The sequence below is a fragment of the Thamnophis sirtalis genome, unplaced genomic scaffold (assembly GCF_051295495.1).
Source record: "Thamnophis sirtalis isolate CommonGarterSnake01/CBP01778 unplaced genomic scaffold, rThaSir2_p1.2 scaffold_5, whole genome shotgun sequence".
In the NCBI taxonomy this organism is placed as follows: Eukaryota; Metazoa; Chordata; class Lepidosauria; order Squamata; family Natricidae; genus Thamnophis; species Thamnophis sirtalis.
The window spans coordinates 16,623,288-16,636,801 of record NW_028261385.1 but is presented as its reverse complement, the minus strand read 5'-3'; the positions used below and the strand labels follow the sequence as shown (position 1 = coordinate 16,636,801).

The 13,514-nt window shown below is 39.3% G+C and overlaps 1 protein-coding gene across 3 annotated transcripts in view; it reads left to right on the top strand.

Moving 5' to 3' along the window:
* Positions 1-12,687, top strand: part of TXNL1 (thioredoxin like 1) — a 33,743-nt gene extending 21,056 nt beyond the window's left edge. Inside the window, exons 4-9 of one of the 3 annotated variants that reach the window (XM_087715342.1) lie at positions 2,521-2,643; positions 2,854-2,923; positions 4,013-4,185; positions 4,405-4,509; positions 10,720-10,761; positions 12,425-12,687. In XM_087715342.1, the coding sequence (XP_087571468.1) occupies positions 2,521-2,643; positions 2,854-2,923; positions 4,013-4,185; positions 4,405-4,509; positions 10,720-10,758 (510 nt within the window). In that variant the 3' untranslated portion in view covers positions 10,759-10,761; positions 12,425-12,687. Of the gene's footprint in view, positions 1-2,520; positions 2,644-2,853; positions 2,924-4,012; positions 4,186-4,404; positions 4,510-8,753; positions 10,226-10,719; positions 10,762-12,424 lie in introns of those variants that run through there. The other 2 variants (XM_087715343.1, XM_087715344.1) reach the window with 2 other exon arrangements.
* Positions 12,688-13,514: the final 827 nt, after the last annotated feature.

The window sequence follows — 13,514 nt, the reverse complement described above, 5'->3', positions numbered from 1 at the left end:
AACAAGCAAAAAGCAGCCCATTTTTCGCTCATTTCTGCCCTCCGCAGCCTCCAGGACCACTCTGAAAGCCTCCTAAAGGCTATGCACAGCCATTTGGTGAAAGTGGCAAAAAATGCTGCATTCAGTATGTAAGACACACCCAGATTTTCACCCTCTTTTTTGAGGGAAAAAGGTGTGTCTTATACTCTGAAAAATACGGTAATCTACAGGATCAAGATCAATACATCTTAAGAGAATCTATTATTCAATTTACATTCTTCAATTATTCAATTTATACAGTGGCCAAAAAACCTCAGCAATTATGATATATATGTACACCATTTATCATTTGTTCTTATACCAAAACCAAAGCAAGTAAACCATATTAGGCCTTATTGTTGTGAGCCATGTAGCACTTCGTTGTTTTTTTTTTTTTTCATTTTATTAAGCATTTATAGGCCGCCCTTTTCCCTGAGGGGACTCAAGGTGGCTTACAATAATAGAGGGGGGGGGGAGTGCAGGACAAAACACAAAAAGAAAATGTGAGTAAAAAAATAATTGGCAGTAAAAACCCAACATTCATTCAACATTCGGGAGGGGCGAGAGTAAAGTCTTATCCCCAGGCCTGACGGGATAGCCAGATCTTGAGGGCTGTGCGGAAGGCCTGGACGGTGGTGAGGGTGCGGATCTCCACGGGGAGATTGTTCCATAGCGTCGGGGCTGCAACTGAGAAGGCTCTCCTCCGCTTAGTCGCCAGTCGACACTGACTGGCGGATGGAATTCGGAGGAGGCCTACTCTATGCGATCTGATGGGACGGAGGGAGGTAATCGGCAGAAGGCGGTCTCTCAAATAGCCAGATCCACTACCATGGAGCGCTTTATGGATGGTAAGTAGGACCTTGAAGTGCACCCGGAGATCTTAAATGGAACATAACCTCATTCTGATTTTTAAAAGATGTAAATCTTTTGTGGGTTTTCTGAAAAAGGAAAGAGCCATCATAGCTTGGCAGAAACGTCAGTGCAGATACAATCCTGATCAGGGAGAGGGGCAGCATCTGTACCGTACTTGAAGAAATCCTTACTCCATTGTAATTCTTACCCATCAGTCCCATGGATCCAGAAATGAAGAATTTATACAGGGTTTTTATGTTCTCTTTTGTCAAACTCCGTATTTGGAATTGGCTCCAGGGCTGAGAGGTAATCACTCCCAGCAAATGCTTATCACCATTTCCTTATTCAAGTCTTACCTCTGGGTTCCTGAATGTTGCAAATCACGATCTTGTTTGACAGCAAGAATGACACACGTGTGTAAATGAGAACCTTAATGTGACAAAACACTCAACTGGAGCTGTCACTTTCCTTGCAATTTCTAAGCCGCGTTTGATATTCTGTTCCCTTTAAAAGGGCTCAGTTTTTGCCTCTTGGTCCAAATACAAATCGAGTTACTGGCTGGGCAGGAGGTCAGTAGGTGGCTCTTTGCAACTACAGTGCCTCGTGGGTTTGTTTTTCCCTATTAGCAAATGCAATCCATTACACTTTGCTGAAGGCTGGTATTTGCTGAAACCTAGAATTACATTAAATGCAAAAAAAACAACCTCTTTTGAGATGTTAAGTACTTGAAATTCACAGCTAAATGGAGACAAATCCTGTAATGTAAATATATCCCAGATTACCTTTCCAAATGAATCTTTCTTATGTAAATAACTGCCATGAATATAGACCACTTGAATTTGCACCAGTTCAATTTGCAAATGTTGCCTGTACCACACTCCACTTGCATCTAGTGTGAATAAAAATAAGTCATGCTAATAGTTTACAGAATGTGCTGTTTAGCAGCTTTGATGTGACACCAGGCAACTACTTTCACCTATTAACAAGATAAAGGTAAAAGTTCCCCTCCCACATGTGTTCTAGTTATTCCCGACTCTAGCCAGTGCTTGTTCGAAGTTGCTATGGTCATGTGGCCGGCATGACTAAATGCCCAAAGTACATAGAATGATGTTACCTTACCACCAGAGGTGGTTCCTATTTTTCTATCTGCATTTTTTACGTGCTTTCGAACTGTTAGGTTGGCAGAGGCTGGGACAAGTAACAGGAGCTCACTCCGTTACACAGCACTTGGGATTCGAACCGCCGAACTGCCTACCTTTTTGATCAACAAGCTCAGCATCTTAGTCACTGAGCCACCACGACTCATTAACAAAGATAATTTGTTTTGAAACTGCCTGCCACAAATGGACAGCTCCAGAATAGCAGACATTTGTGTGGTCAGCCAAATAAATAGGGGTTTCCCCCACTCTCTGTTGCCTCTTATTTTACATTTTGCAAAAATTCAAATTCATTTACAACTTCATTAATCAGGCATTGTTTTAAGAACATCTAGGTCTCTTTTTCTCAACTTTGGCCCCTTGAAGATGGGCTGGGGGATTCTGGGAGTTGAAGTCCACACATCTTCAAGGGTCTAAGGTTGAGAAACACTGTTCCAGGTAGTCCCTTATGCAGAACAGCCAAGTAATGAAAGCTGCTGTCTTTTCCTTCCAGATGGACTTGATGCCATTTGTTAATAAAGCTGGATGTGAGTGTCTTAATGAAAGTGATGAACATGGATTTGATAATTGTTTACGCAAAGACTCTACCTTCTTGGAATCAGACTGTGATGAGCAGGTATTAACAACTTTCAAAAAATTGTCTGGAGAATAATTGTTTATTTTTCAATAGAACAAGTGTTTTCTTTTGTGCATTTATTCAAATCACCTACTCTGATTTGGATGTAGACACAAGGGAACAAGTAACCCAAAACTTGTGCAGCAATGTGTTGTCTACCATGTATTTGGACTTTCTGTTCTCAATCTTTTTTTTCCCTTTCCTCCACAGCTGCTTATAACGGTAGCTTTTAATCAACCGGTCAAGCTTTATTCTATGAAATGTCAAGGGCCTGATAATGGTAAGTTTTTAAAAAAGAGAGACAGATTATTCCTCAAAGAGAAGTTCCATTGGTACTCTTTTTAATTCCATGTTGATTTTAATAATACAAAGATCAGCTACAGTTTTCTGTTCTTCTGGTTTCTGTTCTCCACATTGCAGGACAGAGTTAGAACAAATTAATTGAAAATATAATCCGTGCAATCAGAGCTTGGCAAAGCAAACTATCCAGCATTTCTTAAATAATTCCGTTCGAAAATCACATACATTTGTCTTGTAATGGAACCATATCATTTTTCATGTTACTTTGCCTTTGAGTACACAACATACGTAATAATATACAGGTCTCATTAAATAATTAAACCGTAAGCACAATCGTAAATAAAACCAGATTTTACCTTGATAGTGGCATTTATCTTTCATGTTTAGGTTGAGCTTAGTGGTTTGTCGGTAGAGTTATGCAAAAGTTTGATATTTTTTTTAAAAAAAAACTTTTCAGTATAAAATTTCCCAAAATATCCTATTTCAAACACAAAAGCGTCTGAACTTAAAAACCATTTTAAACTCAGACACACTCTGGCTCACGTGTGACGCTCAGAACAGTCTCCTCATGTTCAGTGCAGGAAATTTCTTGATGTGTTATGCTTTTCTGTTAAGATACCGTATTTTTTGGAGTATAAGATGCACCAAGATTTTAAAGAGGAAATTTTTTTAAAAAAAGTTTTTGCACTCTGCAAACCTCCCAAAAACAGCCCGTTTTTCGTGAAAACGCCCCCCTCCCTTTTTAAAAAAGAGCATGAATAACCTTTAGGAGGCTTGTACAGTGTTGGCGGGGGGGGGGGAATTGAACAAAAAAACAACCCATTTTTTGCTCATTTTTGCCCTCCCCAGCCCCCAGGAGTTCTCTGAAAGCCTCCTAAAAGCTATGCACAGCCATTTTGGTGAAGGGGCGGGGTTTTGGGAGTCCAAAAATACTGTATTCAGTGTATAAGACACACCCAGATTTTCAGTCTCTTCTTTGAGGGAAAAAGGTGCATCTTATACTCTGAAAAATATGGTAATTTGAATTAGTCTAGGTTTCGGAAAAGGATTGATTATGTTTTTATTATAGGTCAAGGTCCAAAATACGTAAAAATATTTATCAACCTTCCTCGATCAATGGATTTTGAAGAAGCAGAAAGAAGCGAACCCACTCAAGCTCTGGAACTAACACCAGATGATATTAAAGAAGAAAGCATAATTCAGCTCCGCTATGTAAAATTTCAGAATGTTAACAGTGTAACTGTGAGTACAAAGTCTTGACTGCCTTCCCAGTAATGCAATTGTGCCAACTTGAACAAAACTGTAGTTTAAAACATGTACCGGCATCCTAGAATTCACGTTCAAGACTTAAAATTGAGTTATTTTATTATTCCATGGGTTTAACTTGCTTTCTTTGAACTTGGCTCTTTCATTGTTGACACTTTTACATGTATAATTCAGTGCTTGTCTCTTCCCTTTTAGTTATTTGTCCAGTCTAATCAAGGTGATGAAGAAACAACAAGAATTACATATTTCACATTTATTGGAACACCAGTTCAAGCAACAAACATGAATGATTTCAAGCGGGTAAGTTCAAATTTGGCTTCAAAACAAGAAACAATTATATCTTGAATAAGGTGTGAATCTTGTACATACATTCAAAAATAGCTGGCAATGCTTTGAAAAAGAAAAGTTGAGTTTGTTTCTTTGGAGTCTTTATTCCGTAAAGAGCCAAATAATGCATGGTTGCTCTGAAAAGCTTATAAGGACTGCTTAAGCCAGAGATTTCCATGAGTGGCTACTTACCCCTAAAAGCTCAAAGTGAAATTGAGGAAAGAATGTAAGAAACCAGGAAAACCATTGAAGAAATAATATAATATGAGCATATTCTTTATTCACAATGATTCTTTGCTCCTGCTTGGGTAAAGGTAAAGGTTCCCCTTGCACATATGTGCTAGTCGTTCCTGAAACTAGGGGGCAGTAGTCATCTCCGTTTCAAAGCCAAAGAGCCAGCGCTGTCCAAAGACGTCTCCGTGGTCATGTGGCCAGCATGACTAAATGCCGAAGGCGCACGGAATGCTGTTACATATCCACCAAAGTCGTCCCTATTTTTCTACTTGCATTTTTACATGCTTTCGAACTGTTAGGTTGGCAGAAGCTGGGACGAGTAACGGGAGCTTGCTCGGTTATGTGTGTGCTAGGGATTCGAACCGCTGAACTGCCGACCTTTCTGATCGACAAGCTCAGCCTCTTAGCCACTGAGCCACCGTGTCCCTGCTCCTGCTTAACCACTCTTAATTTCTCAGCCTTCAATGCATACTTTTTAAATTCTCTCTGATTACAAAAAGTTTTTAAAATATTCTTCTGTAAAGTGAATAAAACGAACCTGACCTTTTTGGGATAGCAAAACTGGCTTTGATAGTGGATTCTTAGTTGTACAGTGTAGCCACTATTTGTTTGTTTATTTAAACAATTTGTTAAGGCCTCCCCTTTTCCAAAAGTGACTTTGGGCCAAATGCAGAGGTCAAAACCACAACAATAATAATTAAGAAAACTAAATACCCAAGTCTCTAAACACAATCCAACTCATGATATAACCATATTAACCAGCAGAGCTCACCTAACCGCATGGCCCAAGTTTTAGAAGGAATCAGCAAAATCATCATCTAGCAATAACCCTGTTTTTAAAATAATAATAATAAATAATAATAATAATTCTGGATTAACACAGTACAGAAGAAATCAGTGTTTGTTGATTATGTAATTAAAGTGCCTTAAACAATAAGCTTTCTGAAGTTGAAAGCAGACAACGGGAGTAGTCAATCATTCTTTTGGGAATCCTGACTTAAGAAATATATTTAAACCTTACAAATATGCATGGTGTGTGATGACGTTATTCTGAAGTGTTTGAGGCTTACATAAACATTGTTTCTTATTTCATAGGCTAAGTTTGATTGTACATGTTTATCTACAAATGTCAAGAGTTGTTATGACAATGATTTTTCTCTTGAATTGTTTCCTTCTCCAGTCAATACCCTTTAGCCCCCCCCCTTTAAAAAAAAACAGGTAGTTCTCTTTGATCATCATCATAATTTAATGACTCCATAATCCCTTGCAGAGGGGAGTCTGAATGGAGCTAGCAGAGCATTTAATGGCCAGATGCTCTTCCTGTCACCAATACGGAGCTTTGTTCATCAGATATATTCTCATTGTGCCCGGAGAGAGAAATATCTGCCTCTACCTAGGATCGAACTCACAGCCTCCTGATTGTGAGGGGAGAGCTCCACCTCTAGGCCACCGCACCACTCTAGATAGCTCTCTTTGATCCACATTAGAAAGGTAGAGGGACTGGAAGTGATAGGATGCTTCCTCTGTCGAAAGTGCCTTGCTTAGAATTTGCTTTACTTTGTGAATAGCAACAACCGCAGTTGACAGAGCTACCTGGAGTGATGATTACATAGCCTGTAGGCCTCTCCTTAGCAGAGGCAGCTCTGGAGCTGAAGCTTTAAGGCTATTGCTTTGAAAAAGAAAGGTAGAAGGAGCTGAGAATTCTACCAAAGCCCCTTTAATGATGTGAAGGAGGGTATAATTAAAGATGCCTCTTAATTTGTACATAATAAACAGCAGGAAAGACGCTGGAAACAAAGAGTAATTGAGAAATTCCTGGGGCTAAACTGGATCCCCAGCTTAGCTTTGTCCTTCTGTAATTCTGAGGTACAGAATACCAAGTAGAGCTAACATGAATGCAAGATGAGGATTGCATTCATAGTTGCAGTTCAAAATACCTTGGCTGCGTGGCAACATGCCATTCATTTACTTTGGTCTGTTAGTTCCACAGACTTGTATGAAATCTCAGGATGAGGGGCCTTAGAAAATCCCCTATTACTGAATAATTATAGGTTGTAGGAATGAAATTCTCAAGTTTTTAGAAGGGGAGAAAAAGCGTCCAGCTTTCATTTTCCTTTTGCCCTTTAGATCCCTGTTAGTAAATTCTACATCTACCCCTTTTCAGGACTATTAACTTGCCAGAATAACTTCACTTATTAAACTCTAAACATGAGCAAAACCCCACAATCTGGGAATGAACCACTCAGAGGGACTTGAGAATCTTCCATTTCCCTTTGGACCAGGGCAAAGTACCTCTGGATTGTACTACTCAGGGACAATTGGGGCAAAGGGGTTTCCTTGAACTAAATCTTCTGAAATGTCCTAATGGTATACTAACCCTGAAACAGGTTCATTTTTGTCCAGAACGTTATGTATAACATCTCAACGTATAACATCTCAAACTGCACCTCCAGAACTGCATGCTTCAGAGATGGGTTTGGCACGGTCCAAGAGGGAAACAGAACATTCTGCAGTATTTTGAAATACAGTAGTTCAGTGGTCTCCAACCTTGGCAACTTTAAGACCTGTGGACTTCAACTCCCAGAGTTCCTCAGCCAGCAAAGCTTTGCTGGCTGAGGAACTCTGGGAGTTGAAGTCCACAAGTCTTAAAGTTGCCAAGGTTGGAGACCACTGCAGTAGTTGATTCTGTCATCAACTAATTTGTACCTTTCTACTACCTGTCATACTTAACCTTCTAGGGCAGGGGTCAGCAACCTGCGGCTCTGGAGCCGCATGTGGCTCTTTCATCCCTCTGTTGCGGCTCCCTGACGCTGGTTGGCTCCACAATTGATAGGGCTTTCGGTTAGGACAGGTAGAGGAAAAAGGATGCTGCTCTAGGAGGAGACTCTATGGTGGTGGAACCGGACTTCTGGTCGGCTTCAGAATTGAATGAGGGGATTCCGGTTAGGACCTTTGTGGCTCTTTGAGTGTTTAAGGTTGCCGATCCCTGTTCTAGGGGCTTCCCCTCTTAATTTGAAATGCTAGCCAAACCCCAAGCTACCATATAACAAAATTCTGCATGGAAAATATAACTCTGGCTTTTTGAGGTGATTATACTAATTCAGCAGTTTCTGGATCTACTTTTAAATACCCATTTTCTTATTGGAATATGTGACCTGCAAAGCAGATAGGAAAAAGTTGTCTGTGTATCACAGTCACTTTTTCCTGGGAATCCAAATATATGGAGATTCTTCTTAACTCCTTGCTGTGTAACTAATTGATGAAAACTTAATCCAAAATCTCTCCAGTAAATCCGGCTTCGTTTTAAAGACTTGCAGCATGAACGGGTCCATATCCAAGGGAGATTTCTTCCATTCTCTCTAACCCTGGGCATTGGTGGATCAGTCACTACAATCTATAGTGCTTGTTGTGCATGTTCCAGTAATCCAGAAGCACTTGGAAGACAAATCAGATACCATATCTTGAGATTTAATTCACTCCTCATCTCTTGCATGCAGAGTTAGGAATTGTTGTTCATTGCATGTTTTTTTTTTACTCATTGTATGCAAGTTTAATTTTTTTGGGAGGGATGAGATGGGGGGGCAGAGAGATTTTCTCTTTTATGCTAAGTGATATATGGCATGTCCTGCCTCCCTTTTTTGTTACTTTCTTTTAGCTTTGGCTTTTTAAATTAATAAGTATTAAAAAATTAAAAATTAAAATGAATTGGTTAAATGAATATTAATACCATTTTAATTTTTAAACGAATCAAATTTTACCATGAATTTGATAATTAATATATTAAAATAATGTAATTAATAATCTCCATATAAGGAAGGATGATAAAACTCCTGCCACTCTCTTGGGAGTGAAAGGTGTTTGAGGGGGCTAATGTATGTGAAATCCATGTAGCTCTCCTTGGCATGGCATTTCCATTTCCCCCTGTTCATTGGCTACTTATTTTCTCTGCTTCATTGTTAACACTCTATTTTATTATTTTTCAGCATTTCCCTGGCCCAAAGAAATAAAAATGCAGAAGAATTTTGTTCTTAAATGAGCTTTCTTTCCACCGCCCCTTTCTGCCTGCTCCCTCTGCTCCTCATTTGCACAGTTCCACTGCTTTTGGTACCATCAATTCCTGCTCGCCATCTTCTGGGACAGCTTTCCTTCCTCATTCTTTCCTCATGGACTTGTCTTTGTTTTTACCATGCGGTTTTTAAATTCTTCTTTTAATGCGCTGTTTTGGTTTTGAAATGCCTTCCTCTTCTGTTAAATGCTTCAACATTTCACCATGTTGGCATTTTTTTTTTTTGTGCCAGTCCTCACAGGAAGTTGAAGGGCGCAACCATGTTCTCCATTCAGACTAAGTGAACTCTAGCTAAGTCTTTCCTGACAGGATTTCCAAGTTCTTACAGATCCCCCTCAGGGCAGGGATCTTTCAACTTCTCAAGGGTTAAACTGATATCATAGCATTTTTCTGGTCCAGAACATATATGAAGCTGCCTTAAATTGAGCTACATTATCCAGTTTTGTTAGATCTGGCTGGCCAATGCTCTGAGCTGCTTTGGAGAACGAGACATTGACATTGAGAGTGTCTTGGGCTGTGACTTTGAGTTATGGGTCTCTCAAGACGTCGTCTGGATTGAGACCCTGTAACTCCGACTGTAATTTTTTCTGATAATCAATTTACTTTTATCCGTATTGTTACTTTCTGTGGAAAAATATTTCATACAGTGTTTTAACTTACAGTACAGCATGGTGGTTCTTTCAGAAGGTAACTGAATAGGAAACCATCAGATATGTTTCCCATCAGATATGCCATCAAACATGTTTTCTGTTTTCATATATGATTAGGACCATACCTATTAAATTGCAGCCTGATGGCTTTGCCAGCTGGATATTCTGAAAATTGTAGTCCTAAAATGTCTGGAAATTTGAGAGGGCTTTCCGTCTTGGTAGATAGATTCAAACAAGATAAATAAAATTTTAAAAAATGTACTTCAGCAATTGCTGCCTAAATAAGGAACCTTCTTTCTTCCTTCCCCAGCAAAATGAATATCACTTGGGAGTTTCCACTTGTGTCAATTTTCATTATTCATTTAGAAATCCAGCCTGCTCTGTGGTGCTTAATGACAATGTACCATCATGGAATGGAGTCTGTCAAAAAAAGCTGCAGGTTGAGAGAAAATTTTAATTCCTAAAAACGATCAGATTAAGAATTTCCCACCTAGAACTTTAGAAGTGGGAAATGTTTGAATGATTACTGTATTTTTGGTGTATAAAACGCACCCACCCCCCCAAAAAAAAATAACAGAAGTAGGTGGAAATGTCTGTGCGTCTTATAGAGTGAATGTTGTCGAAGCCCTGACCACACCCACCCTTGGGCCTCTGCCTCCCAGCAGTTTGCCTCCTTGAAGCAAACAGCCTGGTCAGCATCAGCACAGCCTGATTTAGCATGAGCAGCTGATTGGCGATTGGATCTTCCTCCTGGAATACCGCCTATCAGTTGTTCCAGGCTGTGGGAATCACCACCGCCCATTGGCATCGTCATCGCCCATTGATGCCTCCTATCCCACCACCTGGAACGGACCGAAAATGGGATGTGCGGATGCAGTGATCCCCGCAGCCTGGAACAACTGATAAGGCGGTATTACAGGAGGCAGATCTAACCGCCAATCAGCTGTTGGTGCTAAATCAGGCTGTTCTGAATGAAGCTGACCAGGCTGTTTGCAACAGCAATAGTTCAGAGCGTCTCTCATACTCCGAAAAATATGATAATTCATACATATTGAATGGGTTGTGCCCAATTCATAAACATAAATGTGCCCAAATAATGAGGCATTCGAAATAAAAAAATAATGCAGTTATTTTTCCTTTATCATTATCAATATGAGTTATTGTGGTTAAGAATTCTTCAGGTAGGTCTAACTGTGTTGATAAACATCAATGTTGAAATGTTTAATTTTTCAGATAATACACATGGGCCACCTGAGCATTTCCCCCTACTGAATGGTATAGATTATTTTTATGCGGGGGAGGGGTGATTGATGCACCTCTGCTAACATCATAATTGTCTAATTTGTGGTTGTAACTGTCTAATCTAAACCAGAGTACCGTGCTTTAATCAAAGCCAAGGAATAAACGTTTGTTTCACATTTCTGTCCAGTTTAATTTGGCTTTTTATATAACATGCTTAATTAAATCTTAACTTGTTTATTGTTTTCCTTCTGTACTGTTACATGACATTTTAATTCTTTGTTAGCCTGAGTATTTTTGAGCACCAGTGTCTGCATGCCATTATATCTCTTCTAAAGATTAGACCTTTTTTTTAATGGCTTATATAGTGAATGATGATTGATTATTTTTATGTATGCTGGTTCCAGTTACCAGTCATTTGAGCATTCGCTCTTGCTCATAGAAAGACTTCAGCCCATCCAGTCAAATGACTCACTGAATAAATGACCCATCAAAAAATATTTCAAACTTTCCCACTGCTGGCAATTCAGTGTAATCCCCTTGGATTCGCTGAAAAGGCCATACAGCCAAATCTCTTTCCCCAGTTACTTATTGCCACATAATCCTTTCATTTATCTATACACAATGTATACATTTCCCTACTACTTACATTGCTATACCCCTGCAAATGTATTTCCTTTTTACCAAATCAATCAAAGCTTTGTCTTTCCCAATGAGTTCCCTCATGCACTCTTTCTGTTATGTTTCTCGTGATTGGCTTATTTACTATTTGTAACCCGTTTCGTGTCATCCATCTTCAACCATTTATCTTCTCAGCCCCCTCTTCAACCATTTGTTTCTCACTTCTGCTCTTACCAGTTATTATTTTGAGAATTCAGTATTGTGTTATACAAAGTTGTGGCTGTTTGAAACTGCCTCATTAAATGAGTCGAACAGATTCATCATCAGTGCTGCTGATGTGACCTAGTTTGTTGATGTCACTGATGATGTCACCTAGTTTGGGTAATGAAATGTTTCCAAGAAAACAACCAAGCTCGGAGACCACCAAGCACCCCTCTAAAGAAAAGCCATTTCTCACACAGTTTTTGGAGATTTTTGAGCCCATGTGACAGCACACTCCATTTTAAGGTAGCCTCCATAAATCAAGAATGAGGTGTGCTCTCAAGAATAGTTGTTAGGTATTAATGAATTCCAGTGTGTCACGCAAAACTTCACGACATGTTAACCATCACTAGTGTAGATACATTACAAACTAACATTTTATTGAGTGCACACTGACATATCAAAGGTTTAAGATGCCTTTTTCCTCATGAGCATCTCATGGAAGTTGCAGATCCCTACTGTAAAATTCAATCTTAATGTGAAATGTTGTGGAGTCATTGGAGAAAAATAGTTATGCTGTGTTATAACAGGTTTCTATGCTATTTCATAGTAATAAATTAGGTGATGCACATTGAACTGTACTTCATACCAAGCTCAGGAGGACAGTGTTTTGATCTGATTGTCATCCCTGTCATCATTTGAACAGACCCACTCTTTCTTAGCTAAAAATTAAAAGTTCTTCCATTTAATAATCCTCCGCCACTTTCACCTTAATATGCCTGTTGGAAAAGACATTGCAGTTCCTTCTCAGTAGAATGAGAGGCTCTATTCTATCTGCCATTTCTTCAAGGGGTAACTTTTTCTTTCTCTTTCACAGGTGGTAGGAAAAAAAGGAGAAAGCCACTAAGATGCAACCAAGATGCTGGAAGGCCTTATCACACACTCAACGTGGGATTTCACATTAGCTTCAGCTCATGGAAGGTCACCCAGCCATAACCAGAGACTATCAGTCTGTTCCATTTTACTGCCATTACAAATAAATCAGTGGATTTTGTTAATATGAGATTTCACTAAACGTGTTTTCTGTTGTAATCTTGGAGCAAAAAAAAATGTAAATAAAATCCATTAATTTTGTCAAAATTGCAGAGTGGAAGAATTGCTGTCTCACTTCGGTGATAAAAACTGGAATCGTACCTCCTGATTCATATAAGCTCTGTGTGTGTAAGTTTAATAATATAGCATATTTTTCGCTCCATAAGACACACTTTTTTGTCTCCCAAAAGTGGGTGGAAATGTCTGTGCGTCTTACGGAGCAAATATTACTTAAGCCCCACCCATCCACTGACCCCACTTGCCACCCCTTTTCAGCCTCCACGCACCCTATTTTTGGCCTCCGTGCCCCATTTTTGGCCTCCTTATGTCCCGTTTTCGGAGTGTCTTATGGTGCAAAATATATGGTAATTGTGGGTGTTAATGCCAATTTAATATATCTTCATATATTCATGGTTTTAGAGATCAGATTTTTCCAGTTAAAGTGATAAATGGTGATTCTTCTGAAATCACAGCTTATTCCTGAAGGATCAGCATGTTAACTTGCTAGTCAAAGTTTTGTCTAAATTGACAGTTTCAGAAATGTTGAACTGGATGGACTGGGAATTCTGAAAGTTACGGAGCTAACTTACCTGGAAGGATGTGTTAAGTCCCACAAGGAACTGCAGGCTCTCATCTCTCAGTTTCTAAATTGGCTTGCTGAAAAACCTTGCTGAAACATTTCCTCATTTGCATCTGTTTTTGTTTTTTCCCCTAATCTGGTGAAAGTAATTAGTGAGCCAGAAAGCATTATTTGGAGGGAGATTTGAATTAAGGGCTGCTAGTTGCTGACTCTTCCCCATTTTAGACACATTTTAGAGGTCATATTGAACAAAACACACCCATTGAAAGAGCAGAAAAATGTGACATCCAAAAAA